The sequence below is a fragment of the Pristiophorus japonicus genome, chromosome 19, assembly GCF_044704955.1.
Source record: "Pristiophorus japonicus isolate sPriJap1 chromosome 19, sPriJap1.hap1, whole genome shotgun sequence".
Lineage (NCBI taxonomy): Eukaryota > Metazoa > Chordata > Chondrichthyes > Pristiophoridae > Pristiophorus > Pristiophorus japonicus.
In genome coordinates, this window is record NC_091995.1 from 72,591,805 (window position 1) to 72,615,206 (window position 23,402).

Consider the following 23,402-nt stretch of genomic DNA (forward strand, 5'->3'; position numbering starts at 1 on the left):
TTGCAGTCATTTTCTGAATTTCCCTTTGCCATACCATTCAATAAACGTATACGCCTCCTTTCATGGATGCAAAGCCCAAGTTTCTCCAGTTTCTGGGGGTTGGATGAGATGAGAACTAAATGAGTGCAATCACCTCAACTCAAAACTGGCTGGACGTTTCACCACGCTGATGTCACTCACTTTTATTAGCTAAGAACTCACCCAAAAAACACTGTTTTGAGAAAAGTGGTGCATCGAGAGAAGGCTAGAAGAATTCCTTTCACTTGAAAGGTTATTAGGATCTGGAAGATGTTACCACTAGTGGCAACTGAAGCCAAGTCAACCAGGATATTTAAGAAAAACATCAGCGGAGGGAAATGGGATTAGACTGAAAGGCTCCAATATGGAGTCAGCAATGGGCAGACATGATAGAGACCAAATAGCCTTCCTGTGATTCTCTGAGCTCTCAAAGGACCTGGATAAATGATCAGGTAGCAGGCAATCGGGGAAGGCTTTGTACGGGACCCAACAGGCCTGTTATAGGAAGAAAGAAGATGCAAGTGTTAGTCTGCGTCCTCAGCTCGGGAGGCTACCTCTGCTGCCTTGCCGTTGTAGAGCCGGAAGTGGTTGCAGGCTTTCAGGTTCAGCGCGATGGTACTGTCGGGGTAATGCTGCAGGTAAACGGCCAGAACTTCCTGGGAGACATCGTAATAATCCAGCTTATAGTAGCAGAGTGCTACGTACACATTCAAGGCCATGAACTCCCTGGCAAAACACCAAAGGGAAAGGTTAGTAAGCTTGAAGAACCACACGCTAGTTGAAAAGCAGAGCTGTAAAACGATGGAGGCGAGCGCTGTTGCTGGGAGGTTGGGCAGGACTGGGTAAAGGATCATAGTCCTGTCCTTTGTTATGTTCATCATCTCTCATCTAGGTTTAACCTGGCTGCATTCACTCGACTGTTAGGATTGGGTTCTTATCTCTTCTTAAAAATGTATTTGTGGAATGTGGGCGTCGCTGGTAAGGCTGGCATTTATTCCCTAATTATCCTAGAGAAGGTGGTAGTGATCCGCCTTCTTGAACTGCTTCAATCTGTGTGGTGAAGGTACTCCCTTCTGTTAAAGGGGAAGGCCGCTGCGAGCTCTGCGGCCACTTTAGTAGCACCCACTGGGCCACCAGGGAGGGTTTCGGCCAGGCCAGCGGCCCGGTACCCAAGAGGGGGTGCCAGGCTGCCTGTTGGCGGCCCGGCTGAACCGGTAGCTGCCGTTGTCGTGCCGACTTTGGAGTTGGCCGACAATTAGAAATAAAATGTCGGCCGCAGCAGTGCGCCCTCCCCTCCACTGGGGGCACCGAGCAGCGGCCGATCTGCTCCCGTGGGGCAATTTCCCATGTGGGACGGAAAGGGGGTCGCTACCGGTCGGTAAGGGGTTGGCGCGTGCCCGACGGGGCGGTCCCGTACACCGCTCCAAAAATAAAGGAGGGCAATTTAGAAAATGTCGTCCCCTCCATGCCGACCGAGCGGTGAGTTCTTTCTGTACCGAGGCGGTAATGGCTCTTAAAAAAGGGGCAATTTTGCCCTCTCTGTCTCTGTTAAGCCTGCATTCACTACATCAGTCTGCCTCCCTTCTGTCTTTGTGTTTCAATCTTTCTGTCTCCCTTTCTCTTTATGCCTTACACACTTTCTCTTCATCTTTGTCTGTAAACTGTTCTTTATCTCTCTTTGTATGTCTAAATAGGAAAATTGGAACAGGAGGAGGCCCTTCAGCCCCTTATGCCTGTTCCGCCATTCAATTCGATCATGGCTGATCTGTATAAATTATTTTCTTATAATGAGGAAAAAAAAGTGGTGCACAGATCTGTGGGAACTAGCAGCTGAGCAAAAGCCCCCAAAAGCTTTCTGTACAAAATGAAGGCAGCAGCAACATGTGTGTGGGTACCAGTGGGAACAGTTTGCTCAGCCCCCCAATGGGTGGGTACCTGTGGGAACGGGTTGCTCAGATCCCCAATGAGTGGGTACCTGTGGGAACAGGTTGCTCAGCTCCCCAATGGGTGGGCACCTGTGGGAACGGGTTGCTCAGCTCCCCATTGGGTGGGCACTAGTGGGAATGGGTTACTCAGCTCCCCAATGGGTGGGTACCTGTGGGAATGGGTTACTCAGCTCCCCAATGGGTGGGTACCTGTGGGAACGGGTTACTCAGCTCCCCAATGGGTGGGTACCTGTGGGAACGGGTTACTCAGCTCCCCAATGGGTGGGCACCTGTGGGAACGGGTTACTCAACCCCCCAATGGGTGGGTACCTGTGGGAACGGGTTACTCAGCTCCCCAATGGGTGGGTACCTGTGGGAACGGGTTACTCAGCTCCCCAATGGGTGGGTATCAGTGGGAACGGGTTGCTCAGATCCCCAATGGATGGGCACCTGTGGGAACGGGTTACTCAGATCCCCAATGGGTGGGCACCTGTGGGAACGGGTTACTCAGATCCCCAATGGATGGGTACCTGTGGGAACGGGTTACTCAGCTCCCCAATGGGTGGGTATCAGTGGGAACGGGTTGCTCAGATCCCCAATGGATGGGCACCTGTGGGAACGGGTTACTCAGATCCCCAATGGGTGGGCACCTGTGGGAACGGGTTACTCAGATCCCCAATGGGTGGGCACCAGTGGGAACGGGTTACTCAGCCCCCCAATGGGTGGGCACCTGTGGGAACGGGTTACTCAGCTCCCCAATGGGTGGGTACCTGTGGGAACGGGTTACTCAGCTTCCCAATGGGTGGGTATCTGTGAGAACGGGTTACTCAGCTCCACAATGGGTGGGCACCTGTGGGAACAGGTTGCTCAGCTCCTCAATGGGTGGGTACCTGTGGGAACGGGTTACTCAGCTCCCCAATGGGTGGGCACCTGTGGGAACAGGTTGCTCAGCTCCCCAATGGGTGGGCACCTGTGGGAACAGGTTGCTCAGCTCCCCAATGGGTGGGCACCTGTGAGAACGGGTTACTCAGCCCCCCAATGAGTGGGTACCTGTGGGAACGGGTTACTCAGATCCCCAATGGGTGGGTACCTGTGGGAACAGGTTACTCAAACCCCCAATGGGTGGGTACCTGTGGGAACAGGTTGCTCAGCTTCCCAATGGGTGGGTATCAGTGGGAACGGGTTGCTCAGATCCCCAATGGGTGGGTACCTGTGGGAACAGGTTGCTCAGCTCCCCAATGAGTGAGTACCAGTGGGAACAGGTTGCTCAGCTCCCCAATGAGTGAGTACCAGTGGGAACAAGTGGTTCAGCTCCCCAATGGGTGGGTACCTGTGGGAACAGGTTGCTCAGCTCCCCAATGAGTGAGTACCAGTGGGAACAGGTTGCTCAGCTCCCCAATGAGTGAGTACCAGTGGGAACAAGTGGTTCAGCTCCCCAATGGGTGGGTACCTGTGGGAACTAGTGGTCACAGTCTCCAAACAAGGGCTCAGCCATTTAAGACTGAGATGAGAAATTTCTTCACTCAGAGGGTGGTGAATCTTTGGAATTCTCTACCCCAGAGAGCTGTGGAGCCTCAGTCGTTGAGTATATTCAAGACAGAGGTCGATAGATTTTTAGATATTAACAGAATCAAGGGATATGAGGATAATGTGGGAAGATGGAGTTGGTAGAAGATCAGCCATGATCTTGTTGAGTGGCAGAGCAGGCTCGAAGGACCGAATGGCCTACTCCTGCTCCTATTTCTTATATCCTGAAGGTGTACTGAAAACAATGAAATTATTTGGATAAATACAATAGTTCCAGATGGGTGAGATTGGGGTACAGCATTAACCGACCATATTTACCACTTCTACAATGGGTCTTGTGGTCAGTTAAAAGCTTTGTTGCAACACAATAGGGGCTGAAATGCACTACTGATGGCCAATATATTGATCTGTTATCAACTTGTTAACGGGATGCCAGTTTATTCTCCAGTTCTGCACCCCCTCCTCCCCGCCCCCTGCCGCCTTCCCCAACCCCCTGGTGTCTCATTTTCATGTAAGCAGTAACTTGCCATTATTTCGTGGTCTGCACAGAGTGATTCGTTGAGTATATTCATGGCTGAGATAGATAGATTTTTGGATGTTAGGGAAATCAAAAGATATGGGGATCAGGTAGGAAAGTGGAGTTCAACCATGATCTTATTGAATGGCGGAGCAGGCTCGAGGGGCTGCTCCTATTTCTTATGTTATGTTCCTTCCTCTATCTGTTCACAGGTCATCACTCGACTATGGGAACAAAAGCCGGAGTTACCGGTTGTCAAGCAGGATGCGCTTGTAGATATCAATGGCCTCCTGGTAATGGGAACGCATGTAGTGAATTGAAGCCAAACTGAGCTGATCCTCAGTGATGTCCTGTAGGTTCTGGTGGTAGTTCATCAGTCTCTTCTCGTCACTGAACTGGGACAAAACACGAGGAATTCAATTAGCCATCAAAATAAACACACCATGTATAAGAAGGGAGGGAGACAAACAGAAGAGAGAGGCGACAGAGGGAAGGAGAGACGACAGAAAAAGAATGTGAAAGAACACAATAGAAAGTGGAATGAAAGAGATTGCAATGTATATGCTTCATGGATTCTTTGCTTAAGAATTTATAGCAACACATTGCTATTAAGAACTAGTTGGTTTATTAGCAAAGGTTTAACAATCACATGACACATTACCAGTTCATCCACCAGGCTCACAACCACCTGCCTCATCGTGGATTCCCCCGAACCCAACTGGCTGGGGTTTTATTGAGTCTTGTGAACATCACGTGACTGGCTGAGCCACTCCCAACTCAACAGCTCTACAACTCTTTTCGTTGCAAAACAATAAATAAACATTAAATCAAGTGCCCCCTTATTAAAGGGGGGACACTCCAAACAGTTTACGTGCCTTTTTTTTGTTTTTGTTTCTTTTGGGGGGTTTTTTGGCACTAAAACCACAAATTATACAAGTGCCCCCTAAAAAGGGGAGGGGGACACTAAAACCCGGCAATAAAACAAATTAAATTTTAAAACATATGCACTTGATGATGCACTCCACACCCTCCGGCGGCCACCTCTCGCGGAAGGCCGCGAGCGTACCGATGGACACCGCGTGCTCCATCTCCAGGGACACCCTGGCCCGGATGTACGCGCGGAAGAGAGGCAGTCGGGCTGAACGACCCCCTCGACCGCCCGCTGCCTGGACCGGCTGATGGCACCCTGGCTGTGACCAGGAGCAGTCCTACGAGGAGGCCTTCAGACCTACCAGCTTCCCTCCGCACAGGGTGCCCAAAGATCAGGAGTGTGGGACTGAAGTGCAACCAGAAATTGAGGAGCAGCCCCTTTAAATAATGAAACAGGGGCTGCAACCTCGCACACTCCATAAAAACATGGAACACGGACTCCTCCAGACCGCAGAAATTGCAGGCGGCCTGGGAGCCCGTGAACCGACTTAAGAATTTGTTGCACGGGACTGCTCCGTGCACCACCCTCCAGGCCAAGTCCCCAATAAATAGTGGGAGGACTCCTGCGTAGAGTGCACTCCATCGGGGAACCCTGCCTCCTCCGGACGGCAAGATGGTACGCCATGCCGTGTCCGGACAGCAGATGAGGATGGCAAGGTTGAGAGTGTGCAGGAGCAGCTCGTACAGGAAACCCCTCCGCGCAGAACTGAAAGGCACGGATGGGATTTCCCCGAGGCGGCTCAAGTTGTGAGGTGCCGGCTCCAGAGGGAGGTTTCGGGACTTGGCGCCGATGAGGAATTCCGTCCGGACAGGGGTCAGTCTGGACGGGATCTCCCCACGTGCTTGAGCCTCCTCGACACACCTAACGGAGTCAGGGCCCAGAGCTGTTTTTAGCGACTCAATGGCATTGGCCGCACGGCGGACGTCAGCCCAGTTTAGGCGCCGTGCCAGCACGACTGGCGCCATCCAGCCCGCTCCTCTGCTATCGAGTAGGTCCCTGACCCTGGTCACCTCGCCAGCCACAGCCCTCTCGTCCGGCTGCCACCTAATACCGAGGTACGGATTCCTGAGCAGCGGCTCCTGCAGGACAGCCGCGACTCCAGACGGGGGAGAGCTGCGCTTGGTGGTGACTCTGGTCCAGATCCTGATGAGTTCCTGGTAAAAGACAGGCAGCCCCGGCATGGCGGTCCTGACGCCCCCCAGGCTCACAAACACGAGCTGCGTGTCATAATTAATGTACTACTGGCGGAAGAAATACGTCGCCAGCGCACGCCACCTAGGAGGGGGCTCGGCGTAAAGGTATCTCTGCAGGGTTTGAAGATGGAAAGTCGCTAGCTGGGTGCCAAAGCACACCAACGCCTGACCGCTCTCCCTAAGCGGGAGACTCAAGACCGCGGCAGAGACCCAGTGCTTCTGGTTGTTCCAGAAGAAGTCCACCAGCTTCTTCTGTATCTTGGTGACAAACACAGGGGGGAGGGGTCAAAGTGACCAGCCGGTACCACAGCATAGCGGCCACCAGCTGGTTTATGACTAGCGCTCGACCCCTGTAGGACAGCACTCGGAGCAGTCCTGACCAGCGCCCTAGGCGAGCGGCGACCTTGGCCTCCAGCTCTTGCCAGTTCGCTGGCCAGGCTTCCTCGTCTGGGCTAAGGTAGACTCCCAGATAGAGGAGATGGGTGGTGCTCCAGGCAAAAGGCCTGAGCTCCTCCGGCAGGGAGTCCACCCGCCACTGACCCACCGGGAGTCCGGAACATTTCTCCCAGTTGATCCTGGCGGAGGATGTGGCCAAGTAAATCTCCTGGCACTCATGCATCCTCCGCAGGTCAATGGGATCCTCGACCATGAGGAGCATGTCATCGGCGTAAGCCGAGAGGACGACTTCCACGCCCGACCCTGCAGAGCCAGTCCAGTCAACCTCGTCCGCAGGAGGCGCAGGAAAGGCTTCACGCAGATGGCATATAACTGGCCGGACATCGGGCATCCCTGGCGCCCCCCTCTCCTAAAGCGAAGGGGCACCGTCAAAGACCCGTTAACCTTAATCAGACACTCCGAGGCGGCGTACAAAAGTCGGATCCGGGCGACGAAATGCGTCCCGAATCCGAAAGCGCGCAGAGTTCCGAACGGATATTCATGATCCACCCTGTCGAACGTCTTCTCTTGGTCTAGAGATAGGAAGGCCACCGACAGACCAGCCTCCTGGGAATGATGGATCAGGTCCCGGACCAGATGGATGTTATCGTGGATTGTCCGGCCCAGGACTGTGTAGAACTGGTCGGGTGGATCATGTGGTCTAGCACGGCGAGCAGACATCACCCTGGCGAAGATTTTATAGTCTGTGCTGAGGAGGGAGACCAGGCGCCAGTTCTTAAGTAGGCGGAGATCACCCTTCTTCGGCAGCAGGACGATGACTGCCGTGCGCCAAGAGAGGGGCATCTCCCCGGTTGCCAGACTTTCCCCCAGGACCCGCGCGTAATCGCCCCCCAAGACGTCCCAGAACGCCATGTGGAACTCCACGGTTAGCCCGTCCAGCCCTGGAGCTTTTCCCCTCGAGAGTCGGTCGAGGGCACCAGTCAGCTCCGCCAGGCTTAGCGGAGCATCCAGATTTTCGCCGTCCTCCGGGCCGACCGTCAGCAGATCCTCCCACAAAACTCTACGCGCTTCCTCGCTGGACGGATCCGGAGAGAACAAAGCCCCGTAATATTCTCGGGCCCTATTGCTGATGCCCTCCGGATCCGAGACGAGAGAGCCGTCGTCGGCCAGCAGCGTCAAGAGCTGTTTACGGACCCCCTGTCTTTTTTCCAGCGAGTAGAAGAAGGGGGAGCCGCGGTCCAGATCCCGCAGGAACCGGATCCGCGACCTCACGAACGCGCCTCGGGACCCGACGAACTGCAGGTCCTTCAACGCGGCCTTCGTCGCTTTGTACACCGTCTGCAGGCCCGGGTCCTCGACGACTTGACCGAGACGGGATTCCAGGTCGAGCACCTCCTTTACTAGGTGCCCGACCCTGGCCGCCCGCTCCTTGGTCGACCCCCTCGCATACTCTTGACAGAAGACACGGACGTGAGCCTTGTCCACGTCCCACCATAGCCTCAAGGAGGGGAAGCCCCCCCCTGCTTCCTTCTCCAGTCGGCCCAGAAACGACGGAACGTGTGCTGAAACCGCTCGTTCTGGTTGTTAAAGTGCCAGTACGCTGACCCTGTCCTCGCACGGAGCGGTGAGCTCCGCACACACCAGGTGGTGGTCTGAACACAGCACCGGCCGCATGGAGGCCGCCGGAACGCAGGAGACCATCCTATTCCAGGCCTCACCCAAGTAAAGGCGCTTGAGCCGGGATGGAGATTTCGCCAGACGTCCACCAAGTCGAAGGACCCGACCAGGTCCCTCAACTTCTCTATCGCCGTCATGCTCTGCGGGGCACCAGAGAGGTCTCTCGCCTCGAGGGTGCAGTTAAAATCCCCCCCCGAGGACAATGCAGTTGCCGACGTCGACGGAGCCAAGAAGAGTGGACACTTCTTCAACGATGCGCGTTTGTTGCGGGCCGGGCTGAGGGGCGTACACGTTCACGAGATGGAGCGGCACGTCCCCCAGGCGAACCGTGACGTGCAGCAAGAGGCTTGGCACGGGCTCCTCGACCCCCAAGATCTCAGGCTGAAAATGTGGGGCCAGCAAGATAGCCACCCCACAAGAAGTGGCGGTGAGGTGGCTCATGCGGGCCCCTCCTTGCCATTCCAGGAGCCACGTGGCCGCGTCTCCCGGAACGGTGTGGGTTTCTTGCAGGAAGCACACCACATATTTTCCCCTCCCGTAGGAGCGAAAAATTGTTAAATCTCCGGCGTGCCTCTCTGTTGTCGTTGATGTTGAGGCTAGCTATGGTTATCTTCATGGCAAAAGCATAGTGCAACCTCTAACTTAATCTACCCGGGGGGGAGGGGGGCGGAGTCGTTTGTTGACCTCCACTCCCTCAGCAACCCAGCGAGGAACGTTCTGAGCCGGCGTAGCTCAAGGTTTTGTGATTTTGATAAGGACCCGCCCGCAGCCATAGTTTTAACGGCGGCACGGAAGGACCTGATGAGCAGCGCTGGCTCAGACCATTTGTCCAGGGCCAGATGGGCTCGGTTGTGACGACCCTGGCACTGGGCCAAAAAGTCCTGGAGTTCCTTTACAGGAGATCCACCGCCTCACTGGTGATGGACTCCAGATCTTCTCCTGCGCCCTCCACCGAGTCCCCGTCCCCCTCTGGGAGGTCGCCACCAGCAGCCAGTCCGTCGACTGCACGGGGTACGGCAAACGGCCCGGCCACACCATCCGGCCCTACGTCCTCCCTGATCCCACCCCCAGGATCATCGGCAGAGGAGTCCCCCCTGGGCTCTTTTTGTTGGGATGCCGGGTCAGGAAGCGGCAGCGGAAGGGGGTCCGGGCACCGGGGAACACGGAGAAACCGGGCCGAAGTACAGCTACAGGTCTTCCAAGTCCCCCGGCTCCAAAGTTAGGGGCGAAGGTTGGGATTCTTCACCCTCCCCGCCACCACCCCCCGGCCCAGCGGGTGCGAGTTCAGGAAATACATTTATTTTTTCACTTTGTTGTACTGCTAGGTCGAGCAAGTAATGGGCTGGGCGGGCTCAGGTTCGGCCTTTTCGGCCTCGCCCGCCTCAGTCCCCTGGACGCTCGACCCGGCGGCGACGCATTCTTCCGCCGGCCCAGCGCCCCCCGCAACAGGCAGATCTTCTTCCCTAACCCCGGGAGGCAGAGGCTGGGCAGCCTCGACTGTCTCACCCTCCCCGGGGACAGATCCCCCCCGCCTACGGGAGGCCGCGAAGGTAAAGGCCTCAGACGATGCCCACGCACCTATGGCTCCCGGCACACGGATGCTACTGGGGAGAGGAGTGGCGGCGGCGCCAGCCTTGGCTGCTTTAGGTGTTTTGGCGGCCTTGGAGGCGGGGCAGTTCTTGCGAACGTGCCCCACCTCCCTACAGGCGTGGCACCGCCGCCGTCCGACGTCCAGAAGACACGGTAAGCAGTCCCCTCGTGGACAACATTAAAGGATCCTTCGGTGGTCACCTCCCGCGTCAGCCGAACAAAAAGCTGGCGGCGGTAAGAGAACACGTAACGGAGGCTGGCCTCCGAGGCCGAGCGGTATGGGGCTGATCCCCGACCTTACCTCCCCCAGTTGATGTAGGTGAGGGAGGAGGAGCTCAGCGGGAACAAAGGCCTTGAGAGGGTCCACCAGCAGGAATGTCCCGCCCACCGTGAGCCCCTTTTCAAGGGCCAGGGACACCGGCCGCTCCGACCCCAGGAGGAACACAGCCTTCCCGAACATCTTGGAGGCTGCGACAATGGCCGAGGGGCCGACTACCCCAGCCATCGCCCTCATACACTCCTCAATGCTCATATTGGGGTGAGTGTAGCTCCTGACCCCGTGTTTTTTAGTTATCAGTTTAAAAGGTGGCAGGGCAGCAGGAGGCGTTGTGGATGCGGACACCGCCTGCGCATATGACATCGCTGGCCCTGCCACTGGCGTAGATGGGGTCGCCATTATGGGGTCCCTTTAAGGGCTACACTCACCCTAAAGTCACAGGCCTGAAAGGTCTTAATGGCCTTGTTGTTGTTGAGCAGCAGGAGCTCTTAAAGAGGCACACCTCTCCCCCACTCAACAATTTGGCAATTTGGGAAGGGGTCTTGCTCCCTCTGCTCAGTTGTCTTATTATTGAATTAATTAAGAGGAGAAAGGGGCTCTCAGAGAGAGAGGGGAGAGACAGAGAGAGAGAGAGAGAGAGCGAGCGAGAGAGAGAGAGAGAGCGAGAGAGAGAGAGAGAGAGAGAGAGAGAGTGGGAGGGTGGGAAGGTGGGAAAGAGGGAAGCTGTGCGAGAAGGTCTCCCTTCACAGTGTTGGGTGGGTGTTTGCTGGGGTGCACTCCCCGGATGGTAAACAAAAACACAGTCTTAAATGATGGTCTTCGGGTGGGGGGAGAAGATGTCTTCACCCGAGATAGCTGGAACTACCCAGGCACAGTACTCCCAACGATGTTAATAAATGTGGTAACGAATCTTCACCCAGGCAGCTCCAGCTAACCCGGGCCAGGCAATAGGGGAGGGGTGCTTTAGTGGTGTGTGGGGTCTAGTTTTTTAGCAAGAGTCTCACACACACACACACACACCCCCCGCGATGTTCCGGCCCTTGATTTAATCTTCTTTCCTCCCCCCACCAATAAAACAAAGTCTTTTTGGGGAGTGCACCAATATACACCCACCTGTAGTTTGTTGTAATGATAATCCTTCTTAATCCTTCCACACTGGATGTTGTTTTGCTTTTCAAGGTGTTGATATTATTTTTTTCCCCCTCTCTCCAACTCTCCGTAGCAGTAGTGTTGTAAAAGCTGCTCTCCTCCTCTCCCTCAGGATGGTTGAATTCTGTAGGCCCCTTCCTCCTCTTCCTGGGGTATATACAAGTCTCCACAGGCTGGAGCAATTGCAAGAGCTCCTCTCGCCACAGGCTCACTGCTCCAACAGCTCTACACACCTGTGAACATCCTCACAGGCGCACACATTACAGAGATGAAGACAGAAAAATAGAGGCAACACAAGTGTGCGATAGTGATACTGAGAGAGATGAACACAGTGAGAGATAGTAATAGAGAGAAAGAGAGAGAGAGAAAGAGAGAGAGATAGGGGGAGAGGGAGAGAGAGAGGGACGCAGAGGGACCCAATAAGAAAGTGGGTGATAGAAATAGCGACGGAGTACAAGCACACAGAGGACGAACAGAAAGACAGAGCAAGTGGACCAACAAGTATCTGTAAAACAATCAGGGATGACGATGTAATGTACACATTAACCAATTTGAGGAGATTACCTTGTGAGCCAGGTGAAACAACAGGCGGTTCTGCAATCGACTTTTAGGAGCTGAAAGACAAAAGGAGTAGGTTGGAGCTTCTGGTCTTCTTTGAAGAATTATTTTCAAGTACTGAAGTGCATAGCATGTTGGAACACAGTCCATAGGAAAAAAGAAAGTGCTTTTACAATCAATGGATTATTTTTTAAAATGCAGTCATAAAATAGAATCATAAAAGCAAACAGCATAGAAGGAAGCCATTTGGCCCACCGTGCCTGTGCCGGCCCTCTGAAAGAGCTTGGCAATTAGTCCCACTCCCCTGCTCCTTCCCCACAGACCTGCACATTATTCCTTTTTAAGTATTTATCCAAATCCCTTTTGAAAGTTACTATTGAATCTGCTTCCACTGCCCTTTCAAGCAGCGTGTTCCAGATCACAACAACTCACTGCATTAAATGTTGTTTCCTCATCTCTTCACTGGCTTTTTTGCCAATTATTTTAAACCTGTGTCCACTGGTGACTGACCCTCCTGCTGGTGGAAACAGTTTCTCCCTATCTACTCGATCAAAACCCCTCACAATTTTGAACCCCTCTAGTAAATACCCCCTTAACTTTCTCTGCTCTAAGGAGTCACTAATTATGTATGTAAATTTGTGCCATAAACTGCAAATGAATGAATTACCAGTTCATCTGTTTTAGCGATCTTGGTCGAGTGATAAATTTGGGCAGAACAGCAGGAGAACTCCCCTGCTCTTCTTCGAAATAGTGCCAAAGGGTCTTTTACATCCACCTGAACAAGCTGTCTAATGTCTCATCCAATAAGCAGCACTCCCTCTATACTGCACTTAGGCTGTACCCTCATGGGGTTTCACAACCTTCCAACTCAGAGGTGAGAGTGCGGACTGATGAGCCAAACTACCACAGTTCGACCATTCAAAATGAGACTGCTCATTTATGATGGAGCCCTTATCCATGCCTTTGTTACATCTAGATCTGACTATTCCAACGCACTCCTGGCTGGCCTCCCACAATCTACCCTACGTGAACTAGAGGTGATCCAAAACTCGGCTGCCCATGTCCCAACTCGCACCAAGTCCCGCTCACCCATCACCCCTGTGCTCGCTGACCTACATTGGCTCCCGGTTAAGCAACATCTCGATTTCAAGATTCTCATCCTTATTTTCAAATCCCTCCATGGCCTTGTCCCTCCCTATCTCTATAATCTCCTCCAGCCCCACAACCCCCCTCCCCCCCCGCGATGTCTGCGCTCCTCTAATTTTGAACTCTTGAGCATCCCTGATTTTAATCGCTCAGCCATAGGTGGCCATGCCTTCTGTTACCTGGGCCCCAAGCTCTGGCACTCCCTGCCTAAACCTCTCCACCTCTCTATCCCCCTTCAAGACTCTGCTTAACACCTACCTCTTTGACCAAGGTTTTGGCCACCCGCACTCATTTCTCCTTATGCGGCTCGGTGTCAATGTTTTAATCTCATACTACTCCTGTGGAGCGCCTTGGGATGTTTCATTACATTAAAGGCGCTATATAAATACAAGTTGTTGTTGAGAGACAAAATAGCAAGAAAGTGTGGCATAGCAACAGAAAGAGAAAGAAAGAAATAGAGATGCAACAAGAAAGCATGAGATAACAATAAACTGGAAAGATAAAGAGAGAAAGAGTTGGACATAGAAAAATAGAAACTACAAGAAAAGGCCATTTGCAGCTAAGGGGATCTAATTTCACAGTATGAGCAATGATAAAAAGCAGGTTTCGTGCTGGGAGTTTAGATCTGGCACTGCATTACTCTGACTCACCTTTCACTGCAGCTTCCTCTGCCTCTTTGTACATCCCCAGGAAGAAGAAAGTACATGCCAGATTCACCCAAACATCAGGGTGGCAGTCTTCATTCTTCGTCAGGACTTCATATTCCTGAAACACATAGATCGTGGAAAAGAAGGACTTGTATTTATATAGCACCTTTCACGATCACCGGATGTCCCAAAATGCTTTACAGCCAATGAAGTACTTTTTGAAGTGTAGTCACTGTTGTAATGTCGGACACGTGGCAACAAATTTGCGCACAGCAAGCTCCCACAAACAGCAATGTAATGATGACCAGATAATTTGCTTTGGTTATGTTGATTGAGGGATAAATATTGACCAGGACAATGGGTTAACTCCCTGCTCTTCTTCGAAATAGTGACATGGGTTCTTTTTACGTCCACCAGAGGGAGCAGAGGTTTAACGTCTCATCCGAAAGACGGCACCTCCGACAGTGCAGCACTGCACTGGAGTGTCAGCCTAGATTTTTGTGCTCATGTCTCTGGAGTGGGATTTGAACCCACAACCTTCTGACTCAGAGGCGAGTGTGCTGCCCACTGAGCCACAGTTGACATTCCGTTACTCATCCAGTGATGAGGGCTCATAAATTTTAAGACAGCCAGTAAGATATCATGGAGGGAGGTTCAGAGAAATTTCTTTACGGAGGATTGATTGAAGGTAGAGACAGACCGCTGCATCTTTTAAGGGAAGAGTGGTAAACGTTTGAAGCAGAGGAAGACAGAATCAAGTCTGCTTGCAGCAGTGAGTAAATTGTTTCTCTGAACAAGTCAACTGCGGACACGGGTGGCCCATGACAGAGCAGTGGTGACTCCACAGGCTTGTGCAGGACATTTCAATGAACAAATGGAAAATCAGGCACTCTGGGCCTGCGACATCCCTGCCAGCACGCCTCTGCACCACTTGCAAGCCATCAAATCACAGCGAGTATGTGGCTGTAGGTAATTGGCCCGAGATTAATCTTGCACACTGGTTAACGATAAAGTTCAAAGAAAGCGTGTTTTAAGCTGCAAATTGATATAATTTTTTTAAAATACTGTGTCGCTTGTCGAGCAGCTTAGTAACATGAACAGTACCGGAAGGAAGGGACTGGAAAACTCCAGTCAGCCAATGTAGATCAAGATAAATGTTCCGCCTTCATACCCTGGTACTAGGATTGCAGAAATTTTGATCACCACAGAATGTGGGCAGGGTTGATGGAAAGAAGGATTTAAAGCACCCTCATTTAATGGCTGTAAGATCTTCCTCATACATGGGAGACACCTAAAATGCTATTAGCATTCATATTCTTTGCAAGGCTTGTCCTTACCTCCATGGCCCTCCTATAATCTCCAAGGTGGAATGCACAGTATCCCATCCACAAGTCAATGTCTTCCTCCTTCTCGCCCACGTGCCGCTTGAACTGGGATAGAAAAAGAAGAGTTATTGAGAAGAGACCAACCTATCAGCTGAAGTCACCAGAACAGCTACCGCTCTCATCACGCATGGAGTCATTCCACACACGGCACATCTTGGCCTGAGCTTATAGCACTGTGCTGAAGCAAATCCATATCGGCTTATTCTCACATAGGAATAGGAGTGGGCCATTCAGCCTCTCGAACCTGGTGGAGATAGAGAGAAATTTGGGCATTCTACTGCAGACATTTCTAAAGGTACATGAGCAAGGTCGTGAAGCGATAGCTAGAGCAAATCGGGTGTTGGAGTGTGTCCATAGGATTGAGTACAAGACGAGGCCTACTGTTTTGTCCTTGTACAACAAGCCTCACTTGCAATACCGTGTCTAGTTTTGGTCTCCTCACATGGTGGGTAATATTGAGGCTTTGGAACCTAAGAATTAGGAGCAGGAGTAGGCCATACGGCTACTCGAGCAAGGTGCAGAGGTGGGCTCCTACACTAATTCCCAGTTATCAAGATAGGGTAAAAGAGTTGGGAGTCTACACTTCAGAGAAGAGCAGACTGAGGGGGATCTTAAAAGATAATGAAGGGAATAGATTGTATTCCAGTTGACAATACGTTCCAATTAAATAGGTCAGGGAGGACCAGGGTTCGTAGATTTAAGTTGCATGAGGCCAGATCTAGGTTAGATGTCAGGTGGTGCTTCTTTTCCCAGAGAATAGAGGACCTCTGGAACAGGCTGCCGTCTCGAGCGGTGGATGCTGATTCGCTGATTCCTTCCAAGCGAGAGCTGGACCTGTTTCTGGCTGGGGCGAACAGCCAGTACCTCATACAAAAAGTAGGTACTGCAGGGAATTCAGTGCCAGAGTGATCATAGAATCATAGAAATTTACAGCATGGAAGGGGGCCATTTCGGCCCATCGTATCAGCACTTCAAATGAACATCCAAGTATCTTTTAAATGTGGTGAGGGTTTCTGCCTCTACCACTCTTTCAGGTAGTGAGTTCCAGACCCCCAGCACCCTCTGGTAGAAGAAATGTCCCCTCATATCTCCTCTAAACCTCCCTCCAATTAGTTTAAATCTATGCCCCCTGGTTGTTGGTCACTCTGCCAAGGGAAACTGATCCTTCCTATCCACTCTATCCAGGCCCCTCATAATTTTATACACTTCAATCAGGTCTCCCCTCAGCCTCCTCTGTTCCAAAGAAAACAGACCCAGCATTTCCAATTCTTCCTCAGCCAAACTTCTCCAGTTCAGGCAATATTCTTGTAAATCTCCTCTGCACCCTTTCCAGTGCAATCACATTTTTCCTGTATTATGGTGACCAGAACTGCACACGGTACTCCAGCTGTGGCCAAACCAGTGTTTTATACAGTTCAAGCATAACCTCCTTGCTCTTGTATTCCATGCCTCGACTAATAAAGGCAAGTATTCCATATGCCTTCCTAACCACCTTATTTACCTGACCTGCTACCTTCAGGAGTTTGTAGACCTGCACTCCAAGGTAACTTTGTCCTTCTACACTTTTCAGTGTCGTACCATGTATTCCCTTACCTTGTTTGACCTCCCCAAATGCATTACCTCACACTTATCTGGATTGAATTCCATTTGCCACTGTTCTGCCCACCTGACCAGTATATTGATATCTTCCTGCAGTCCACAGCTTTCTTCTTCATTATCAACCAAAAGGCCTATTTTAGTGTCATCCGCAAACTTCTCAATCATACCCCCAACATTTACGTACAAGTCATTGATATATACCACAAAAAGCAAGGGATCCAGCACTGAGCCCTGCGGAACCCCACTGGATACAGCCTTCCAGTCACAAAAACACCCATCAACCAGAGGCTTCCTGCCTCTGATCCAATTTTGGATCCAACTTTGCGCTGGATTCCATAGGCTATTACCTTCATGACCAGTCTGCCATGTAGGACCTTATCAAAAGCTTTGCTAAAATCCATATACACGACATCATACGCACTGCCTTCATTGACATTTTCAAGGAGGTAACCAGGAGGGTCAATCAGGTTTGTCAGATACGACCTTCCCTTGACAAATCCATGCTGACTGTCCTTGATTAATCCATGGCTTTCCAAATGAAGATTTATCCTATCCCTCAGGATTTTTCCCATTAATTTTCCTTCCACCGAGGTTAGGCTAGACTAGTTTTGATCGCCTAGATGGATTGGAGAGGAATTTCCCAGATTTCTTTTCCCAAAATTGGCCTGGATTTTTCTCTGGTTTTTTGCCTCTCCCAGGAAATCTCATGGTTTCAGGTGGGGTGGAGAGTATATATTGTGATATACAGGGTATCGCAATTGTGAGGGACAGGTTGATTTACCAGAAGGTCTTTACCTGTCCATCATTATTCGTTTGTAACCTATTCCACCATTCAATGAGATCATGGCTGATCTGTATCTTAACTCTATCTACCCTACCTTGGTTCCATAATCCTGAATACCCTTGCCTAACAAAAATCTATCAATCTGATTTTTGAAATTATCAATTGACCCCCAGCCTCAGCAGCTTTTTGGGGAGAGAGTTCCAGATTCCCACTCCCCTTTGTGTGAAGAAGTGCTTCCTGACATCACCCCTGAGTGGCCTGGCTCTAACTTTAAGGTTATTCCCCCTTGTTCTAGACTCCCCCACCAGAGGGAATAGTTTCTCTTTATCTACCCTATCAACTCCTTTAATCATCTTAAGCACCTCAATTCAATCACCCCATAATCCTCTATACTCAAGGGAATACAAGCCTAGTCTATGCAACAGGTCCTCATAATTTAACCCTTTTAGCCTCTGTATCATTCTGGTAAATCTGCGCTGCTCCCCCTCCAGGGCCAATATATCCCTCCCGAGGTGCGATGCCCAGATCTGAACGCAGTATTCCAGGTGGGGTCTAACCAGAGCTCTGTACAGCTGTAGCATGACTTCCTCCCCTTTATATTCCAGCCCTCCTGAGATAAAGGCCAACATTCCATTTGCCTTTTAAATGAGCTTTTGCCTCTGCTCAAGCATTGTCCCTAGCTTCTTGCCATTACCCTGATCTAGTGCTCTTCGGTCCAACGTGGATGGCACTGCCTGGCACGCACATAGGTGCACCTTCCACTGAGGTCACTATTCAGGAGCAGGAGTCAAGGTGGTGATTAACACTGGGGCTAGCTCACGGTCAACTCACCACACAGGTCAGTCTCACATTAGGGGGACATTTAACCAGCGAGCCGTGCAAGGAATCACTACACAGAACCACATTAGTTGTGATACTTCCTCTGTCAGATTATGAGTAATAATGTTAAACACTCCAGAAACATTATGTGCAACAGTTCTAATGCAGAAATAAAACCAGAAATTGCTGGAAACACTCCATGTCAGCATCTTAACCTGCTGAACATTTCCAGCATTTTCTGTTCTTGTTCTAGATTCCAGAATCTGCAGTATATTGCTTTAAGTTCTGGAGTACAGTTGGATAAGGCACCAATAGACTGATGCTCCCCTTTCCCCCAAACTGGAATTGCACGATAAATCTGTAGAATGGTTAAAAAGCAACAGAAACCTTTCTCTGTGTAAAACCCACAATCACTTTCCGTGAACATTTACTCAATTGGCTTATTACCACTTCAGATATGATGATGATGATGATCATCATAAGCAGTCCCTTGGAATCGAGGAGGACTTGCTTCCACTCTTAAAATGAGTCCTTAGGTGGCTGAATAGTCCAATACGGGAACCACAGTCCCTGTCACAAGTAGGGCTGATAGTCGTTGAGGGAAGGGGTGGGTGGGACAGGTTTGCCGCACACTCTTTCCGCTGCCTGCGCTTGATTTCTGCATGCTCTCGGCGATGAGACTCGAGATGCTCAGCGCCCTCCCGGATGCACTTCCTCCACTTAGGGCAGTCTCTGGCCAGGGACTCCCAGATGTCGGTGGGGATGTTGCACTTTATCAGGGAGGCTTTGAGGGTGTCCTTGTAATGTTTCCTCTGCCCACCTTTGACTCGTTTGCCGTGAAGGAGTTCCGAGTAGAGGGCTTGCTTTGGAAGCCACGTGTCTGGCATGCGAACTATGTGGCCTGCCCAGCAGAGCTGATCAAGTGTGGTCAGTGCTTCAATGCTGGGGATGTTGGCCTGGCCGAGGACGCTAAAGTTGGTGCATCTGTCCTCCCAGGGATTTGTAGGATCTTGCGGAGACATCGTTGGTGGTATCTCTCCAGTGACTTGGGATGTCTGCTGTACATGGTCTATCTCTCTGAGCAATACAGGAGGGCAGGTAGACCATGAGCTTGGTGGCAGTTTTGAGGGTCTGGTCTTCAAACACTCTTTTCCTCAGGCGGCCGAAGGTTGCACTGGCACACTGATATGATAGGGGATGAGGGGGTTGACTTATGAGGAAAGTTGAGTAGGTTGGGCCTCTACTCATTGGAGTTCAGAAGAATGAGAGTTGATCTTATCGAAACGTATAAGATTATGAGGGGCCTTGACAAGGTGGATGCAGAGAGGATGTTTCCACTGATGGGGAAGACTAGAACTAGAGGGCATGATATTAGAATAAGGGACTGCCCATTTAAAAGATGAGTAGGAATTTCTTCTCTCAGAGGGTTGTAAATCTGTGGAATTCGCTGCCTCAGAGAGCTGTGGAAGCTGGGACATTGAATAAATTTAAGACAGAAATAGACAGTTTCTTGAGCGATAAGGGGTTCTGGGGAGCGGGCAGCGAAGTAGAGCTGAGTCCATGATCATGATCTTATTGAATGGCAGAGCAGGCTCGAGGGGCCGTGTGGCCCACTCCTGATGTTCCTATAACTGTTAAGCAGCTTTTAAAAAAAAAAATCAAAATCACCATCAGTGGTCTTGAAAGCAGCGAAACACTATGACAACACAGATTTACTCACAGTGGGTGTGACTCAAAGCCTGTTCTCCAGTGTAGGATGGGGAGGAGGGAGGGTTCCTCTGGTTGCTGTAGTTTAACAACAACTTGCATTTTTATAGTGCCTTTAGAAACATAGAAAATAGGTGCAGGAGTAGGCCATTCGGCCCTTCGAGCCTGCACCACCATTCAATAAGATCATGGCTGATCATTCCCTCAGTACCCCTTTCCTGCTTTCTCTCCATACTCCTTGATCCCTTTAGCTGTAAGGGCCATATCTAACTCCCTCTTGAATATATCCAATGAACTGGTATCAACAACTCTCTGCGGCAGGGAATTCCACAGGTTAACAACTCTCTGAATGAAGAAGTTTCTCCTCATCTCAGTCCTAAATAAGGGGTAGGTCAGTTTTATTTTTACTCCAGTAAAACATTCCAAGGCGCTTCACAGGAGTGCTTTAAGACAAAACAAATAGATTTGACATCGAGCCACACAAGAAGAAATCATGGTAGATGACCAAAAGCTTGGTCAAAGAGGTATGTTTTAAGGAGCATTTTGAAGGAGGTAAGTGAGGTAGAGAGGCGGAGAGGTTTAGGCAGGGAGCTCTAGAGCTTGGGGCCGAGGCAGCTGCAGGCATGGCCAGTAATGGTTGAGTGATTATAATCAGGGATGCACAAAAGGGCAGAATTTGAGGAGGGCATACATCTCAAGCGGTTGTGAGGCTGGAGGAGATTACAGAAATAGGGAGGGGCGAGGCCATGGATGGCTTTTTAAACAAGGGTGAGAATTTTGAAATCGAAGTGTTGTTTAACCGGGAGTCAATATAGGTCATTTCAGCAGCATTTTAAATACAAGAGGAAGATTTCCTCGGTGATATTTCTAGCAAAGGTTTCCAGAAGAACCAGAATTTCCACACAGAATTGTAATCAGAGGAAACCTTTGTACTAGCTTTACAATGGTGGCAACACCAAAAACGGGAAGAAATACTCTGATCGCTATATAGACATGTTCATGGTACATCAGTCATTGAAAATTGGCAAGCAGGTACAGCAGGCGGTGAAGAAGGCAAATGGCATGTTGGACTTCATAGTGAGAGGATTTGAGTATAGGAACAGGGATGTCTTATTGCAGTTGTACAGGGCCTTGGTGAGGCCACACCTTGAATATTGTGTAGAGTTTTGGTCTCCTAATCTGAGGAAGGACATTCTTGCTATTGAGGGAGTGCAGCGAAGGTTCACCAGACTGATTCCCAGGATGGCAGGACTGACATATGAAGAAAGACTGGATCGACTAGGCTTATATTCACTGGAATTTAGAAGAATGAGAGGGGATCTCATAGAAACATATAAAATTCTGACGGGATTGGGCAGGTTAGATGCAGGAAGAATGTTCCCGATGTTGGGGAAGTCCAGAACCAGGGGGTCACAGGATAAGGGGTAAGCCATTTAGAACCGAGATGAGGAGAAACTTCTTCACTCAGAGAATTGTGAACCTGTGGAATTCTCTACCACAGAAAGTTGTTGAAGCCAATTTGTTAGATATATTCAAAAGGGAGTTAGATGTGGCCCTTACGGCTAAAGGGATCAAGGGGTATGGCGAGAAAGCAGGAAAGGGGTAATGAAGCTGAATGATCAGCCATGATCATATTGAATGGTGGTGCAGGCTCGAAGGGCCGAATGGCCTATTCCTGCACCTATTTTCTATGTTTTCAGCAACAACTTGCATATATATAGGATCTTTAACGCTGGCAGATGTCCTAAGGCGATACAGAGACCGAGACAGGGAGATATTTGGAGGAGTAGAGAGCTTCCCCACATGATTATTCAGCTTCAAGCGCACGGTGACCTGATGGACGCCTATGGAATCTGCTGAAATCTAACAGCCAGTTTCTTTCAGGTTATCGTGTTTCTGTGGGGCATCAGGCGCTCATGAGTTCAGATGCTTGAATGCGACTATTTCAGTGCTCTTATATATAAAGAACTGATTGCCATGGAATAGCTGCGATTTTTGAGAGCGCATTTAGAAAGAACGACCTTTCATGATTTCAGGACGGCCCAAAGCGCTTTACAGCCAATTAGAAATACTTTTTGGAGGGCAGTCACTGTTGTGATAGAGGAAACAGGGCAGCCAATTTGCACACAGCAAGGGGGTGAATGATCATCTGTTTTGGTGGTGTGGTTCAGGGGTAAATATGGGCCAGGATATCGGGAGAACTCCTCTTTCCTGTTCAAAATAATGTCGTGGGATCTGTTATGTCCACCTGAGAGAGTAGAAAGGGCCTTGGTTTAACATCTCATTCGAAAGACGGCACCACCGACAATGCAGCCCTCCCTCAGCACTGCACTGGAGTGTCAGCCTTGATTATGTGCTCAAGGGTTCTATTTTCGCCACCATTGAACGCTGTATTTTTGGCGCCTGCTGATTTTTTTGGAGCAATTATGATTTTGCAATTTTGCTCAAAGTTTGCACGCCAGCGATGACTGTCAGCGCCGGTTTTCTGTATGCAAAATTTTTGCCGCAGGTCTGGTTGAAAACTGATTAGAACATAAGAATTAGGAACAGGAGTAGGCCATCTAGCCCCTCGAGCCTGCTCCGCCATTCAATAAGATCATGGCTGATCTGGCCGTGGACTCAGCTCCACTTACCCTTCCTCTCCCCGTAACCCTTAATTCCATTATTGGTTAAAAATCTATCTATCTGTGACTTGAATACATTCAATGAGCTAGCCTCAACTGCTTCCTTGGGCAGAGAATTCCACAGATTCACAACCCTCTGGGAGAAGAAATTCCTTCTCAACTCGGTTTTAAATTGGCTCCCCCGTATTTTGAGGCTGTGCCCCCTAGTTCTAGTCTCCCCGACCAGTGGAAACAACCTCTCTGCCTCTATCTTGTCTATCCCTTTCATTATTTTAAATGTTTCTATAAGATCACCCCTCATCCTTCTGAACTCCAACTAGTAAAGACCCAGTCTACTCAATCTATCATCATAAGGTAACCCCCTCATCTCCGGAATCAGCCTAGTGAATCGTCTCTGTACCCCCTCCAAAGCCAGTATATCCTTCCTTAAGTAAGGTAAATGGCTGTAGCACTCTCGCTTCTGTGTCAGGTTGATCTGGGTTCAAATCCCACCATAGACACTTGAACACAAAAATCTAATTGATACTTCAGTGCAAAGGGAGTGCTGCACTGTTGCAGGTGCTGTATTTTGGCTTGATTGATGACAGAAAGTGTCATGGACTGTGAGAAAAATGATTTCCGCGCCGTTTTTGGGCCTTCACGATTTTTTTCAGCGCAGTGCACACTAGCCAAAATTAAGGAATTGGCGCACGAGAGGACAGGAGCGAGGCAATAAGAATACAAAATAAAACACTTTTTTTCCCCACAGGGAACTCTTTTGAAACAAGGAAAGATTTCCAGGCCGAAAGGACTGCTCCCCCCGCTGCAATCCCGGGCCTTAGGACTGCTCACCCCACCCCCCGCCCCCCCCCCCCGCTGCAATCCCGAGCCGTGGCAATGGGTCCAGCCGGCGGGGGGGGGGGGTGTCCTTTATGGCCCTTTCGGCAGCGGTGA

At 50.5% G+C, this 23,402-nt stretch overlaps 1 protein-coding gene across 1 annotated transcript in view; it reads right to left on the reverse strand.

The window, feature by feature from the left end:
* The window catches only part of ift56 (intraflagellar transport 56), an 87,211-nt gene that overhangs the window by 58,283 nt on the left and 5,526 nt on the right, over nt 1-23,402 (reverse strand). Inside the window, exons 3-7 of the mRNA XM_070861592.1 lie at nt 14,889-14,981; nt 13,555-13,669; nt 11,765-11,814; nt 4,237-4,382; nt 573-744 (exon numbers count right to left, since the gene is read on the reverse strand). Coding sequence (XP_070717693.1) covers nt 573-744; nt 4,237-4,382; nt 11,765-11,814; nt 13,555-13,669; nt 14,889-14,981 — 576 coding nt within the window. The remainder of the gene's footprint in view (nt 1-572; nt 745-4,236; nt 4,383-11,764; nt 11,815-13,554; nt 13,670-14,888; nt 14,982-23,402) is intronic.